The 16791-nt window shown below is 34.9% G+C and overlaps 1 protein-coding gene and 1 long non-coding RNA gene across 6 annotated transcripts; one reads left to right on the top strand and one right to left on the bottom strand.

The window, feature by feature from the left end:
* Positions 1 to 455: 455 nt before the first annotated feature.
* LOC107808241 (uncharacterized) lies at positions 456 to 7034 on the bottom strand. 4 transcript variants are annotated; one of them, XR_012708167.1, is made up of 6 exons: positions 6869 to 7034; positions 4124 to 4186; positions 3409 to 3843; positions 2542 to 2617; positions 2333 to 2456; positions 456 to 1203 (listed from the first exon to the last, which is right to left on the bottom strand). It is a non-coding gene; the product is annotated as an uncharacterized LOC107808241 (long non-coding RNA). The 4 variants fall into 4 exon arrangements; XR_012708168.1 differs by having other exon boundaries at positions 456 to 1228; positions 3751 to 3843; positions 6869 to 7030; XR_012708169.1 differs by having other exon boundaries at positions 462 to 1203; positions 2574 to 2617; positions 3751 to 3843; positions 6869 to 7027.
* Positions 7035 to 13578: 6544 nt separating this feature from the next.
* Positions 13579 to 16315, top strand: LOC107761581 (protein LAZY 1-like). 2 transcript variants are annotated; one of them, XM_016579817.2, is made up of 6 exons: positions 13579 to 13811; positions 13881 to 13950; positions 14535 to 15010; positions 15100 to 15333; positions 15754 to 15967; positions 16070 to 16315. In XM_016579817.2, the coding sequence occupies exons 1-6, from the start codon at positions 13806 to 13808 to the stop codon at positions 16087 to 16089; spliced, it is 1020 nt and encodes a 339-aa protein (XP_016435303.2). In that variant the 5' UTR covers positions 13579 to 13805; the 3' UTR covers positions 16090 to 16315. The 2 variants fall into 2 exon arrangements, with proteins under 2 accessions (XP_016435303.2, XP_016435302.2); XM_016579816.2 differs by having other exon boundaries at positions 13582 to 13811; positions 14511 to 15010.
* The last annotated feature ends 476 nt before the right edge of the window (positions 16316 to 16791 follow it).

Below are 16791 nucleotides of genomic sequence, written 5' to 3'. Positions count from 1 at the left end.
AATGATGTTTTAGTTAAGTGGTGGTGTTGGTCGGATTTCTAATCGGGCTGTCCGGTGCACAAGATATTCCATATTCGTGTAGGGTCCACGGAAGGGGCGCACCCCAAGGGGTGTGATATAGAGAATCTTAACCTAATACAAATAGTATTGACTGCTTCCACAGCTCAAACCGATGACCTATAGGTCACACGAAAATAACTTTGCCGTTCAAAGACTTCCCTTCTAAGTAAAAACAGTAAGTAAATACAATTATTACTCGTCACTAATGCCCGAGCAAAGTGCATATATAAAATATGAAGGCGGGAAAATAATTAGGCCTTTAATTTCCTCAATCTTTTAATATATGCTTATATTTCATTGGCCGACTAAACATAGTTAAAAACTTAGATACCCCCATCTTATTTTCCAAGATAGTAAAAGACATATACTCTGACATTTGTGATCCAGAACAACTACCATACAAAATAAGAGGTCTTAATTATTCATTTGAATATAGTTTAGAAGTTGTGTAGCTCCTACATGAAAGCTAAAGAGGAATTAAGTTGTCCAAAATCAGCACAAAACAAAGTGAAGTGGAAGAGTACAATCCCACAATAAGGATAGCATCAGGAAGAGAAAGCACAAGAAGGTGGTTAACCAACTGGCAGGTACTCGTAAAATTAGTCGAGGTACGTGTAAAGATAGCCGAACATATATATATATAAAAGTTGGTTAATCAACTAGTGTTTTAGTTGCCTTTGATACACGTAACCTTGAGGACAATTCCTCATCCTTTGTCTATGTGCAATGGAGTCAGTTGTATTCCAAGGAAAATATCACACACGACAGTGCCATTTTGCCAATTTGCAAGTGCCATTTGCTTCTTACTTCCATTGAACAATTAGCATTATTTGCTCTCCCATGGTAGGAAAATTTGCATATTTTGTTTTCATGCGCACAGCTCTCTTCTTTTGTACCAACAAAAAGGGGAATTACCCATGTTTTCTTGTACGCGTAGTTTAGCTGAAAATGAGAATCCTCTATTGTCGTTGAGCCATCTTGCACCTTGGTTTTTCACTGCTTTGGCCCAACCTTGTCTCACTATTTTTACTGTTACAATTATTGACCACGACAGTTGACATGCAGGTCGAGAAGAACACTAGTATTTTCTTCCCAAAACAACAGTCTTTTCCCCTCAACTCCTCTCCAAGGTCTCCTGATTCCCTGCCAGTAACATTGAATTTGTGACCTATATAGAAGTTTCATATGTAATAAGTATTCATTACTCTTTTACTAATGTGACATGTAACTTGTGCATAGTTGCAAATCAAAACTTGTATATTAGCAAGACATTGTGACTAATTCCATTGTATCAGAATAGCAAATTCGGAAGTATTTTGATTAAATATTGTAAGTACTAAGATTAAATAATAATGTCCAAATGTTATTTGGAAATTGGAGCGACTAATATGAAGTTAAAGTTAACATAGTTATAAAGAAAATGACATCATTTTCCCCCTTTGGGAACCGCGACACGAATCTAGACTAGTGGCAGGGGTGACTCAATAGTAAAGCCTTTGCTTTAGGGCCCCTAAATTTTGGGGCCCCAAAAATATTTTTAGTTGTGAACTTACTATCTTATTTTCGCTTAGACGAAGTTTATAAAAAAAAAATACTAAATCTTTATAAAAATGGAAAGAAAGACTATCTATTTATTATTAATAGAAATATTTTAGAACTTTGAATTAAGATACTTAAATCTTCATATTGATAAATAACGATTTTTACAATAAGATCCGAGATAACGAATTGTAAATACGTGGCTAACATCTTATTAACTTGAATTTTCTTACCAATGTGAATGTTAATATTATATTTTATAAGATAACTATACTATAGACAAAAAGAAAAAAAGAAGAGGGAATGGTCTTATAATAACAGTCTTACAACAACATTGCATGCACTCCATAAGAAAATGACACCTACCGTGGCTAATGAACGGGAAGTAAATCAGGAGTGATATTCAAGATCATATGAGTTGTATGGAATTCCAATATGTGTGGGCACTAAGGTAAGCTAGAGATATATAAATCTTAAGCAAGCTTGAATGGTTGTGTCTCATAAGGGAGTAAGGGAATAAAGCCCACCCAGTCTACAGGGAGGGGTCAGTAGTCCTTACACGTCACCTCATACAATAAGAATGCCAAGGACTCTTATTATTTCTATATATTATTGTACTGATATTTCTATAAACAATAGTCCTAGGAATAAGAAAATACATAACCATCAATTTATAACTAAAATCATTAATTTATGTAAGCTGTGAGTTTAAAGTTGTATCTCAAGTTTATACCTGCTTGAGCCATATAGCAGTTGTCATTGAGCCAACCATATTTATTGTTCTCAATGCTACCACTTCTTTGCTTCAATCCAACTGATATTCAAAGCTGCAAATGTTCTTCAATTGGTGCAGCTTCCTATATTAAGAAGCATGTTATATAAATATTAAGTTTCTCTGAAAAAAATGCCTAGCCAAGAAATGAGGTAAGAAACATAACTTACTCCTCAATGCTATAAAAACAGCCTATCAATACCTTTGCACTGGTAAAGGATTTATCCCTCGATGGATTTACATCACCTTGACATTATAATTAAATTGAATGTAAGGTACAAACGAAGAAAATTGTTAACCGATAAAATAAAAATCATAAAAGTTTAGTTGCTTGTAATTACATACATGCTTTCTTGTTATTAAATTCAACTATATAAAGCAAAACTGAAGAGCAGGGCATACAACATCAAAAACCTAGAACTAGCAAAAGTTGCAAAAACAAAAAAAAATAAAAATAAAAATAAAAGAACTTCCATTTTTTACTTTGTGCAAATGAAAAGTACTAAACTAGAACTCACAGGGTAAAATACTATAAATATATCCATTACATGAATGGATACAGAATCACCATGCTTCTTTGAGCCAAACAGGTCATGTGTGATATGACAATGTTACTTCTTAATATGATCTGTAGCACTTACTCCGACTAATCATCGAATAGCTTTTATAATGATAAGACATGTTTAGATACGTTAGATAAGGCTTCAAAAATACAAAGGCGGAACTGCTAGCCAAAGTTTAATGTAGTACTTTACTTAATGTAAGACGATGATTACTCGCGAAGCTTGTTTTCTGAAATAAAAGATAGTTGTGCACAAGGATAGAAAGAAGTTGGTCTGTTACAGGATTAGAGTGACAAGAGATATGTGTTGTAACTTATAAGAAGTTTGACCATTATCGGCCCAGTAATATTTGTTAATATTGGTCCAACAATCAATTCATAGTTAAAGTTGCTCAAAAGTACTATTAAAACAACTTCTGATAAACAAACTCCAAATACATTTGTAGAAGTAAACAAACCACAAGGGGTGCTTTACCATGGCGATTAGCTCAAATCCTGGATGATCAGTTCATTGCGTTAGAATGCCCTTTGATTCAGTGGGTAAATATCTACAACAATCACCTAAAGTTCATGTAATTGTACTCATATTTCCAACTGTCCATGATGTACAAGGATGCAGTAGTTGCACACGTACAATAGAACTCATTTGATGTCCTTTCTAATTAAGGAACAAAATATTCTCAAAATTTACAAAGTAATTACTTAGAATCTTCTTGCAGTGTATAAAATTAGCCATCCAAAGAATATAATCATCAAACCCCATAAAAGGGGAAAAATAACAAGACAGACAAAATAGAAAGAGTGCATTGCGTTGTACCCGGCATCCTAAGCACACAATCCATCTGTTACGAACCCGATTCGCCCTCCGTGAACCATCGTGACGGCACCTAGTCCCTACGATTAGGTAAGCCTAAATTGCGAAAAATAAATTAATTTGCAGAAGTAAAACAATTTAAAACAGAATTAGAGTAATAAGACAATGTTTAAAAGTGTCGTTCGGCATACACGATATTTAACTCTCAGAAACCAATACATATCTCCAAGACCCGGAAACCCATGAATCACAAGCTAAGGATCACTACATAGTGCTCTAACTCCAGAATAGTCTAAAACAAAATAAATACAGAAGGGCGGTAACTATAAGAGAGAGTGGAGAAAGACTCCTCGATCTGCGGATGCGGCAGATATACCTCGAAGTCTCCGAACGGTCGCCTCGCCTCAAGGATGGTAAGTCTGAGTCAAGGTACCTAGATCTGCACATAAAAAACATGCGTAGAAAGGGCATAAGTACACCACACGGTACTCAGTAAGTGTCAAGCCTAACCTCAGTCGGGTATTGACGAGGAAGGTTAGGGCCCTACTGAGGTTAAATAAAATACAAAGTATAACAGTGTAGAACAAGACAGTATAATTAAGTGCAACAGTAAGAAATAACATAGAACAGAAAGAGCAACAACAACTAGAACAGAGGCAAAATAATCACCGAGGGAACACAGCTCAATAATAAGATAGCAACCGGGGATCTATCATGATACCGTCCTGTAGCCCCCAAATGTAAATGTCCAATGGATTTCCCGGGTGTCGTCCCGTAGTCTAACTCATAATGCGCTGGGAATCTACTGAAATCCCGTTCCGTATTCCCCAAATGTAAATACCCAGTACTGGGAGAATCTACCGGGTACAGTACCGCAGTTCCATATAACTGTGCAAGGGGATCTACCGGAATCCCACATCCGTAGTCCCAAATAAACAGACAAGGGAGAGCTACCGAAATCCCACATCCGTAATCCCAATGTAAATACACGGCAGCAACAGGAAAATATTCAGAAATGACAAATTTCATATTAAGGCAACAAGTAATTCTAGCTTAGCATGCTGCACAAAATTCAGGTGAGGCAGTTTAGGCAAATAAAGCAATTAAATCGCTTAGACATGCTTTCTTAAGCTAACAACAGGCATAATAGTGCGAGTAATAAAAACAGAAAAGGAAACATACTAGTAATTACTTAATAAAAACCGGATTTCCAACAATTAGCACAAGTACGCACTCGTCACCCCACGTACAAGGCATTTCAATTACCAAATATACCAAATCTTAAGGGGAAAGGTCCCCCACACAAGGTTAGGCAAGCCACTTACCTCGAACCGGCTCAAAATCAACCCGAAACCACGCTCTTGCCACGAGTACTCGACGCCAAATGGCCCAAATCAATTTAATTCAATTGCATAATGTAAATAACACTTCAAGTAACCGATTCTACAAAAAAATTCTAAGCTAATACGCAAAATTAGGTAAAATGACCAAAACGCCCCTCGGGCCCACGTCTTGTAATCGGGTAAAATTTATATTTTCAGAATCCTCACGCTCTCACGAGTTCATGCATACCAAAATTATCCAAATCCAAGGTCAAATTCCCAATCAAAAGTCAAATTCTAGGTCTAAAAACTTTCTTCCAATTTTTCCCAATTTTCATCTCTAATCCGAAATTAAATGATGAATTCATGTTTAGATTAATGGGTTACAAACAAAAAGGAGTAAGGAATCGTTACCCAATTGATATCTCTGAAAATTCCTCAAAATCTCGCTCAAATCCGAGCTCTCAAACTCAATTTTTTATAAAAATGGCTACACTCTTGACTTTGAAATTTTATAATCTACCCAGGTAAATCCTTCTTCGTGAACGCGGAAAGACCCTCGCGTTCGCGAAGCGCAACTTCTCTTGGCCCAGATGTCCTTCATCGCGAACGCGATGCCCCTGTCACGAACGCGGTAGCAAACTTCACCCTTCTACGCGAACGCGTAGGCATACGACCTCTCAGCTTCACGAACACGCGACCATCATTGCAAACGCAAAGCGTTAAGCTTCCACCAACCCCAACTCCTCTTCGCGAACGCGAAGAAGGAAACCAAAACTGGAGACCTACTGCATTTTTTGCAATCCTCTAAGTCCAAAAATGACCTGTTGAGCATCCGAAACACACCTGAGGCCCCCAGGACCTCAACCAAACCTGCCAACCAATCCTAATACATCATTCAAACTTATTCCACCCTTCAGAACGCTCAAAACAACATTAAAACTCCTATTTTTATCGGATTCAAGCCTAATAATTCCAAAAACTTTAAAAATATGCTTTCGATCAAAAAGTCTATCAAACGTCGTCCGAATGACCTGAATTTTGTACACACGTCGCATTAAATACTATGGAGATACTCCAACTTCCGGAATTCCATTCCGACCCTCGGATCAAAATCTCACTATCGAACCGGAAACTTCAAAAATTCAACTTTCGGCATTTCAAGCCTAAATTAGCTACGGACCTCCAAAACACAATCTAAACACGCCTCTAAGCCCAAAATTACCCAACGGAGCTAACGGAACCATCGGATTTCCATTCTGAGGCCGTCTTCACACTGTTCCGACTACGATCAACTTTCCAACACTCAAGCTCTCATTTAGGGACTAAGTGTCCTAAAACTATCCGAAACTCAAAACCGAACATCCCGACAAATCAAAATAGCAGAAATAAACTTGGGGAAAACAGTTAATGGGGAATCGGGGCATAAATTTTTAAAACGCCCGGTCAGGTCGTCACACCATCCAATTACGTACAAACAACCCCCATCAACCATAAAAGACAAGAGATATTTCGAACACCACCTAATACAAATAGACAGCCTCTTACTATAGACTCTTTTTCTCAAAAGCACAAGCATTTCCCCAAAAACAATGACTTTTAAAAGGGTAAGATTTTCAATTGGACCTCGAAATAAAGGAATGTACACAACAATTGAAACAAATATAACTCAAATACTTGTAACTATATAGATCCAAAAACATATCGAGAACAATTCTGGTTAGGAACCCTATATCGGAAAATAAGCAAAGACAATATAGAGCATATAGAAGTAAGAAAGAGGATGGAAAAGTACGAACCGTTGTTCTTCGGTTTGCGCCCCACTGGCTCCGGAGAGAAGATGAAGAGAGGATTGAGCCCTGCTAACAGATTTGTGAGAGAGGGAACTAACTGTACCATTTGAAACAAGGGGAAAAAAGAGAGGGAATTTTGCCCGGTTCTATAATTTTCAGACTAATATCGCAATTACCCCCTAATATGGAGTTGGAAACCTAGGAAGATGGTGGCCAATATTGTCTTTTTAATATTTTCTTTTCTCTGTTTTCTCTTTTATATTTCCTTTTAACTATTTAAATAAAAGAAATTTTGGGAAATTGAACTAATTTAATAATAAACATACTTAAACATAATTGAACAAATTCAAATAAAATTATTAAAATAATCCATTTAATATTCAAATTGCTAAATATCCTTGATTAGATAAAATGTAACACATTTGTATAATTACTATTTGTTGAAATTCAAAACCCTAATATTATGAAAATAAAAGAAATTTTTGTCCATATATTTTGCAATTTACTTTTTTCTTTCATACATATAGACCGGTACATCTGTAGGTTGGCACAGGTTATTATCAAGCCATCTGAAGTGACCTCTTATTTTATTCTCAATACGTGTTACTTGCACCTCTAGCGAATATGATAATTTTTTATCTTATTTAATCTTCTATAACCGATTAACCGCACATCCATATTAGCATTTGTATATCTACAACACTCGTCTTGTGGATATGTTAAATGTTAGCGGTCCAACGCTCTCTACTATATAACACTCCTTACCATATAATATTGTTAGTCTTATAATTGTTATGTAAACTTACCTTTCACTTTGATAGCCATCCTTCTATCACATAACACCCAATAGCACTTTTCTATTTTAACATCTAATTATAATTCAATGAGTAACACCGTGGTAGTATGGCCCATGAGCTTCTAAGACTTGGAATTTACAAAGATGGTACGATGACCTCACGATATTAAAAGCATAACAATAAGAATGAAATGGCACAACATCACCCTTCGTGTTTTACACTCTTCCTCACATGATAATGAATATAAAATGGCATGACATCACCCTTCATGCTTTATACTCTTCCTCACATGATAATGAATATAAAATGTCACGACATCACCCTTCGTGCTTTACACTCTTCCTTACCAAGCATATGAATATCAATAAAATGGCAAGGCAGGAAGTATAAATAACATCGAGGAGAGTGTTCAACGAATATTACAAACAAATTCTCAATCACTACTTTACAAGCCAACAATAATTCAATGAACCCTCAAGGGCCATATAATTCAAGTACTTCCACAAATCCCACAATTCATCAACAACACAAGTATGGAATCTAGCATCTCAAAATATCGGTTGTAGCAATGTATTAATGATTATGCATAGAGATGACCGAATTAGACGCATCAATGTATTCTCATAATTCCATCAAATTTGATCAAGTTATATATGCTAAGTCTCGATTCTAATATTTAGTACTATGTTCTCAATATCTAGAAGTTAAGTGAGGCATAAAGCAAGAAGGTCACGAAATTCTACAAACAGATATATAATATAATCCCCCCCCCCCCCGAGCATGATTAACCGTGGATACATACATATACGCTTATCACCTCATATATGTATCACCCCCGTATGTAGCAAACAATGACAAATAGGAGGAAAAATTTTCTCAACAAAGTTAGGCAAAACACTTACCTCGAACAAGCCAATAACAATACCGAGCAAGCCAAGTGATGCTCCAAAAATGCCATCACGCGCGTAGGGACCTCTAAACGGTTCAAAACTAGCCAAAAGCAACTCAAATACATCAAATAAAGCCCAAGAAAACAATTCTAAATGATAAAAATTGAATCTTAATTCAAATCCGAAATCTGGACAAAAATCACACCTAGGTCCACGCCTCGGAACCCGACAAAACTCACAAAATTCGACAACCCATTCAATTACGAGTCCAACTATACTAGTTTCACTCAATTCCGACTCCAAAAATCAAAAATTCATATTATGAAACTTTAGGCCAAAACCCTCAATTTCCTCTTTAAAATTCAACCAAAAGCTAAAATCAGAGATAGATTCATGGAATATAACCAAAATTGAGTAGAGAACACTTACCCCAATTCATATGATGAAAATCACCTCAAAATATAGATTCATGGAATATAACCAAAATTGAGTAGAGAACACTTACCCCAATTCATATGGTGAAAATCACCTCAAAAATTTCCCAATTCCCCCTCTTTTCATACGTTCTTTTCTAATGCAATATTTGATTAGTTTTCTCATTTTGTAGTTTCCTAAAAATAAATAATGTAATATTTTTTTTTACTAAACTATAATTTTGAATTTATCAAAAGTATAAAGTGAAAAGCCTTTTATTATTTTTATAAAAAACCTATCAATATTTTTAATAATATATATATGTGTGTATATATATATATATATATATATATATATATATATATATGTATGTATGTATGTATGTATGTATGTATGTATGTATGTATGTAGGCATGCTTATCTTATGCATAATATCCTAATAATATCTTTATATTTTTATATTTTTCATTATGAAATTATGAGTTCTACTTAATAACTAAAATTTTCCACATGAGAATTTGAATTAGTATATACATTTTTACGCTATTGCTTGAAATTCCTTTTTTTAGTATTCTTCGTTTATAACAATTTGTTTATTATAATTTTAGTTATGTATATGTATGACTTTTGTCATCATAATTCTAAAATTTATATTTTATTTCCTTTTTCTCCCTTGCTTATCTAATTATATTATCCATTTATTAATATTATTAAATTGCCATATATTTTTAATAAATTACTAATTTAATACTAATGAATATAATTTTATATTACTCTTGAAATTTAACTTGACTTTATCTTGTATGGCTTTTTCATTATTATTTTGATAATTAAATTTATCAGTGATATTTTCGAGTATTATTTATTTACTTAATTTTGTCAAATAATGTGGATAGACACATTATATCTATTCTCCTTTGTATGCATTAGTTTTTACTCTACATTATTTTGATTTTTTTAATTTAGTGTTTATCTATAATACGAATATTATTGTATTATTTTTCTAAATGGATGTTATTGAATTAGTTCAACTGTTAAATAGAGAAGTTCTTTTAATATATGTCATAAATCTACTAATAATTGTAATAATTATATTTATATTATTTTCAATAAGAAATTAAATTGGATTCTTCTTCCTGTTTGAATTAAATATGAAAGTTTAATTTTTATATTAAGATTACTATATAAGAAGTTAAATTATATCTTTGTCTATTTTATTTATTTTTTGAAATTATTGTTTATGTTTTTGTCTTTAGTTTTATCTTATCCATATAGCATCTAGCATGACCATATGAATTATTATTCAAAAAACTTTCTCATCTCCAAAAAATAAATTAGCCTTATCATTTACTATATCTCTAGATTTGAAGTTCTATATATATATATATATATATATATATATATATATATATATATATATATATATATATATATATAGTTTTTAAAAAATATATAGCTATTTATTTGTTTTAAATTTAAATTCAAAAAGAATAATTAATTATTAATCAACTTAACTAATTTTGTCCTAAAATTTGACAATTGTTAAATTTTTATTTTGACACTTGGCATCATCCCAATAATTTGCTTCTTCTATTCTATATAGACAGATTTTTTCAAAGTTCAGATTTTTGGTTGACACCTTAAATCGTGGAGGTTATAACTGCCACAAATTATATTAAATTTCAGTATTTTATGAACCTTCACAATATGCTGCAATTTGTGAAGGTTATAAAAAACCCCTACAATAAGACCGTCACAAAAAGAATTATACAGCGGCAATTAAAAAAAACGCCATAGAATAATCTTACAGTGGGGTTTCCTATGATCCCCACAAATAAACCTCCACAATTAGGCTTATTTCTTGTAGTGAATGGGCCGACTAAACATAGTTAAAAGCTTAGATACCCTTTTTTTTTTTTTTTTTCCAAGGATAGCATCAGGAAGAGAAAACACAAGGAGGTGGTTAACCAACTAGTCTATGGCTAAAATGTTTTAGTTGCCTTTGATACACGTAACCTTGTGGACAATTCCTCTTCCTTTGTCTATGTGCAATGGAGTCAGTTGTATTCCAAGGAAAATATCACACACGACAGTGCCATTTTGCCAATTTGCAAGTGCCATTTGCTTCTTACTTCCATTGAACAATTAGCATTATTTGCTCTCCCATGGTAGGAAAATTTGCATATTTTGTTTTCATGCGCACAGCTCTCTTCTTTTGTACCAACAAAAAGGGGAATTACCCATGTTTTCTTGTACGCGTAGTTTAGCTGAAAATGAGAATCCTCTATTGTCGTTGAGCCATCTTGCACCTTGGTTTTTCACTGCTTTGGCTCACTATTTTTATTGTTACAATTATTGACAACGACAGTTGACATGCAGGTCGAGAAGAACACTGTTTTCTTCCAAAAACAGCAATTGCTTTTCGCCCCTGGTGGGAAAATACTGGGGTTGTGGGAAAATTGCTTGCTTGTTGTTGTTTTTCTCCCCCGGTGCCTCGTGCTTATAAGGGATAGAGATAGAATCCAGTAACTTTTGTTAAAGGGATATATCAATGTACAAAAATTTATTAAATATATACACATATTAAATTTAAAATTCGGTTATTAGCATTTGAAGTTATCCTAACAAAATTCAAAATATATAAAGTTTGAAATCCTAACTCCGCTTATCCACTGCTTGCCGAGTGACGAGGGAGAAAGAAGTAATACCCACTTGTCTTTGTAATCAATGTAGAATCTTTTGGTTTAGTTGGTTTAGAGCAGTTGACAGACATAAACTGCCCAAAACTATTTTTAAGTGCTAAAAAAAGCAATTACATGACTAACACCGATACTACATAGTAGTAACAAATTTTAAAGTATCTTTGTATGAAAGGGACAATAGGGAAAATGGAATAGAAAGTGACTCAAGGAGTTTTGTTTTATAAAAAACATTTGTCAAATCAAAAGTGCTAAAACGATGAAAAATAATAAATTAGAGATAACCAACCTATGACATTTCGTTGATTTTAACTTGTAAAACACGTTCTTAGTTAATCACTAGAGTCTAGATAAGTCAAAATATGCTTATAAGCTGATACTGAAGTACAGTCAAACCACAATTTAACATCCCCGTCTGTTTCGAATAGAACATGAGATTTGGTTTTGGAAAAATTTGACTTTTATAAATAAGTGTTGTTATATAAGGATGTTGTTATAGAGAGGTATGACGGTATAAATTTAGCCAAACACCCCAATATTGCGCCCTTTTTTTCCATAGCAATTTAGCAACCTTTTCGCTTATCCATATCAAGCGTCATCTAGCTCCAACAGGGTCATAATCCACCAAAATCAGTTATGTACTCTTTTTAATTAATATAATAACACAAGTATTTCCAGTTCAAGCAATTCCAATTATGATGTCAAATCCTCAAGGTAATCAATGTATGCAACACAGACATAACTCAACGTCTTAACTACCAGAACATTACATATATTAATTGTTCGTCTGCATCTTTGTTTATGCATAATATCCAAAAGCATTGTCCAGATCATAATATGCAGCGTAGTTTCCATCAAACCCCCTAAGATCGGATGTAATCTTTTGAACAGTGACAGGAGCCAGAATTTTCACCATGGGGTATCAAAATATAAAAAATTAGATATACTGAAAAGTTAAAGAGTAACGTATAGTAAATATATACAAAATAAAAAAAAATCTAGCAATACAGTGTAATTTTCCGGTGAAGCGGTATCGATGGATACCCCTTGATTGAATGTGGCTCTGCCACTGCTTTTGAAGACCAGTGATGATATGACCGAGAAATCTCCACACAGATATGTACATAAGTGTTAGAGGTTTTATTTCGTGATTTTTTAAGCATATTTGATAATCACCATTTTTACTGACGATATTAAGATGTAAGCAAATCTCTTAATCTGGTTGCTTCACAGGAAAATTAGAAGCATCATATACCCAACTCAGGGAAAAAGCGAATACTACTGAAATAGTAGCGGAGGCAGAATTTTTCACCACGGGGTCATATCTACAACAACAACAACAACAACCCAGTATAATCCCATTTAGTGGGGGTCTGGGGAGGGTAGTGTGTACGCAGACCTTACCCCTACCCTGGGGTAGAGAGGTTGTTTCCAAATAGACTCTCGGCATCCTTCCCTCCAAGAACTTACCACCTTGCCCCTGGGTAGACTCGAACTCACAACCTTTTGGTTGAAAGTGGAGGTTGCTTACCATCAGAACAACCCTTCTTGGTTGGGGTCATATCTACTATATACATAAAATAACTTGACTTGATTCTTCAGCGAAGGATGTTCATCCGAACCTGCATATCGTCGATTAACCCCAAAAGCTAAAGTCAGAGTTTTTTTAGCATTTCCTACATATCAAAGTAGTCCAACTAACATACAGTGTCAGTCAATAGATTATGCTCGTTTATCCTGATACTAACAATACCAGATACCAGACCAAAAGTTGAGACATTGTATTGAGAGTCCAGGTAAAAGGATGAATTGCAAACTTGCATACACGTGTGTCCCATGTCACAATGTACCATCTCCAACGTGTGGGTCTCAACCCCAACTTCTCAACTTGACAAAAAAAGACAACTATTGTCCTTTGTAATTTTCTCTATGTACTTTCTCTTCTCAGCCTACCTGAAACCCCTTCTTCTGATCCAGCTTCCAACTCAGGAAAGATAAGTAGTCTATTATTATTTTGATTTCTTTGTCCAATACCATCTTTCATCAGTATTAAACCCTTCATTTACACGTACAAGTTTCTCCAAAAAAATCTGTTTTCTGATAACTGAACTGCTTTGATTGAAATCTCTCCGGATAGTTCAACATGAAAGTGAGTTCAAATATTATTTTCTATATGTGGAGACTCATATAGTAACCTTCTAATTTCATCTTCTTGCAGTTACTAGGTTGGATGCACTCTAAACTAAAGCAAAAAGGCAATGAGCCAGCAAATAATACTCCCATAGTAGGTAATTTTGCACTTCTCTATATTTCAGCTCTTCTGAATTTCCTCTGCTATGCTCTGTTTTCTGTTTTCAATTTAAAGGTGTCAAACGGGTCGGGCTGGCTCGGTTTCGAACCGGCCCTGACCGACTTTAGACCGGACCAGCCTGTGCCGGGGAAAATTTTAACACCGGTTAACCAGACCGGTACAACCCGGTAAAGTTTTGTCATTTGTGAACTGGTTAAACAGGACCGGCCCGGATAGGTTCAACGGGCTAGTTCAATTTTTTTTATTTTTTTTAAATTTATAATCTTGACAACGGTCAACCGCCATTTTTACCCTTGCCCAACGGCTAATTTGCAAGAATAGCCCCTTAAGCCCGGAACCATTTCGGTTCAAATTTTCACCGGTAAGGCTCGGACCCGGTAAGACCGGTATTTTGAAACCGGTAACCGGACCGATATGGAGACCAGCCGGTCTACTTTTCCTCTGGCCCGGCCCGGCCCGGGCCCGTGACACCCATAGTTTTCTTTTCCACACAAGAACTGATAAATAAATCTCCTTTGTTATGATCTCCACTTTCAGAAAATTCCATTACATCTTTCTCAGTTTACAAGGAAGTTAAAAGCAATGGAGCAGAAATGGAACCATTTGATGAACTCTTTCCTGGCTTTTTGGCAATTGGTACTCTGGGAGATTATCAGACAACTAATACTGATCCTCCAACTCCAACTTTTCCTCTGCCCTTTGATCATAGTGAAACAGACATAACGGAGAAAGAACTGAAATTCATAAATGATGAGCTTGAGAAGTATCTTGAAGAGAAAGTGAATAAAGTTGCTTATGAGTCATCAGAAAGCATCATTACCCTCAGTGACAAAAGAGCAGCCCGGTGTAGTAAGCTTCCGCAATGCGAGGGGTCCGGGGAAGGGCCGAACCGCAAGGCTCTATTGAACGCAGCCTTACCCTGCATTACCCTAAGTGACAATCACATTGAAACAGGAGCTACTGAATGTTATAGCAATATGGAAGAATATCCTCTCCAGAAATATCTCTTAGGCTCTTCAATTGAATTGCTAGCAGAGGTAATCCTTGAATTGTGCTACCATCTTATCTAAAAGCTTAAACGGTTACAAAGTATACACTTTTATTTACTTAGTTATGTCTTTAACAGGTACAACAACAAAAAGGATTCATAGAAGAGCTCTTTAAGCGGACGAACATAGTCCAAGAAAGTCATGTGGGAACTCATGATGGAAAAGAGAAGAAACAAGCCAAGAGAAAACATGCAGTGGATTTCATGAAGAAGATGTTGCAGAACCTGCACTACAAATCAAAGAGCTCTACTACAGCTCATTCTAAAGGAAATGTCAATGGATCTGTTTCAAGCAAGAGAAAACTCCCTCAGGTTAGTACTGATTTTAAGGTCAGGAGCTATAAGAAAATTACTCTTCAAAATTATGTTAATCGGAAAGGCTTGCTCTTTTATAATCTTGAGCCGAAGGTCTATCGGAAACGGCCTCTCTACTCCTCCGGAGTAGGGGTTTGGTCTGCGTACACACTAGCCTCCCGAGACGGTCAGACCCCACTTGTGGAATTCTAGGCTGTTGTTGTTGCTTGCTCTTTTATAATCAAAGGACAAATAAGCTGGACGTCTCATATAGTTAAAACTTGAAACCAATCATATGCAATACTTGAGTCACATGTCATGTGTATTCTCTAATAGCCTTATTTTATGGACTAATAAAGTATATTTTTATAGCCTTCTCTTATGTTAGGTATATGAGTTGATACCAAACTGTGATATTGATCTACTATACATGTGCAGTTCATTAAAATGTTCAAAAGGAAAGTTCATCCTGAGGGATTAATGAATGAGAACATACTACAAGATAATGAGACAAGCAATATTTCATGCAAAACTAATAATCTGAGAGCAAATAGTGAAGTGAACAAAAAAAATTCTCCTGCTGCCACTACAAAGAAGGAACTGAATGCCTTAACAGTAAACAGAGAACACTGGATTAAAACAGATAGTGACTGTAAGTAAAACGGCGCGCATTACACTCAATTATCTCTTATGTTGTCTGGTCAAACACAGTTATGTACTATTATCTCACTCTTTCCTTATTTTGAAATTTCAGATTTGGTGCTGGAGCTGTAAATGGCAAAATGTTCAAGAAAGAGTATATAATCCAGATACTCTGTGTACATGTGCAACAAAATAGTATCCACTAGTGAGCTGTCAAGTGTGTGCAATGTTAATATAAAGAGTAAATGAGTATTTCCTTCATTCTAGGTGTGCTACTGAAGTATGGAACAAATGAACTTTATTCATTAAGTTTGGTGAATTGTTGTCATGCAAAGAATTGTTGAGATAGTATTGTCTACTAAGGTGTTTTTTCTTCTTTTTAAATTTAAAAGTACTCCCTCTAGTCCATAGTAAGTGACCAATTTGCCTTTTTATTTTGGTCCAAAATAAGTATCCATTTATATAACCAAGAAAAAATTCAATTTATTTTTCCAAAATTACCTTATGTATGTATCCTTAAAAAGTCTTTTACTCCTCACATTAACTATGTTGCAATATTTAATTAAGGGCAGTTTAGTCACACTAACTGTTTTTGTCTAAAATTTACTATTTTCTTAATGGGTTTGCCCAAGACAAATTGGTCACTTATTGTGGACCGGAGGGGGTACTGTATATGGTGATATTCGGTAAGACACTAAATGCGGTTGCATAAAACATGAAAGCCATTGGCACGTCCCAAACTATCCCCTAGACGTGATTGACACTCAGCTAACACCGGTCTGCTAGGCGAACCCCTTTCTCAAATGTTTAACCATTTACATTAACACTGGGAGA

The sequence above is a fragment of the Nicotiana tabacum genome, chromosome 3 (assembly GCF_000715075.1).
Source record: "Nicotiana tabacum cultivar K326 chromosome 3, ASM71507v2, whole genome shotgun sequence".
Taxonomy (NCBI): Eukaryota; Viridiplantae; Streptophyta; class Magnoliopsida; order Solanales; family Solanaceae; genus Nicotiana; species Nicotiana tabacum.
Note: the sequence above shows the minus strand (reverse complement) of the source record. Positions and strands in the feature narration are given on the sequence as shown.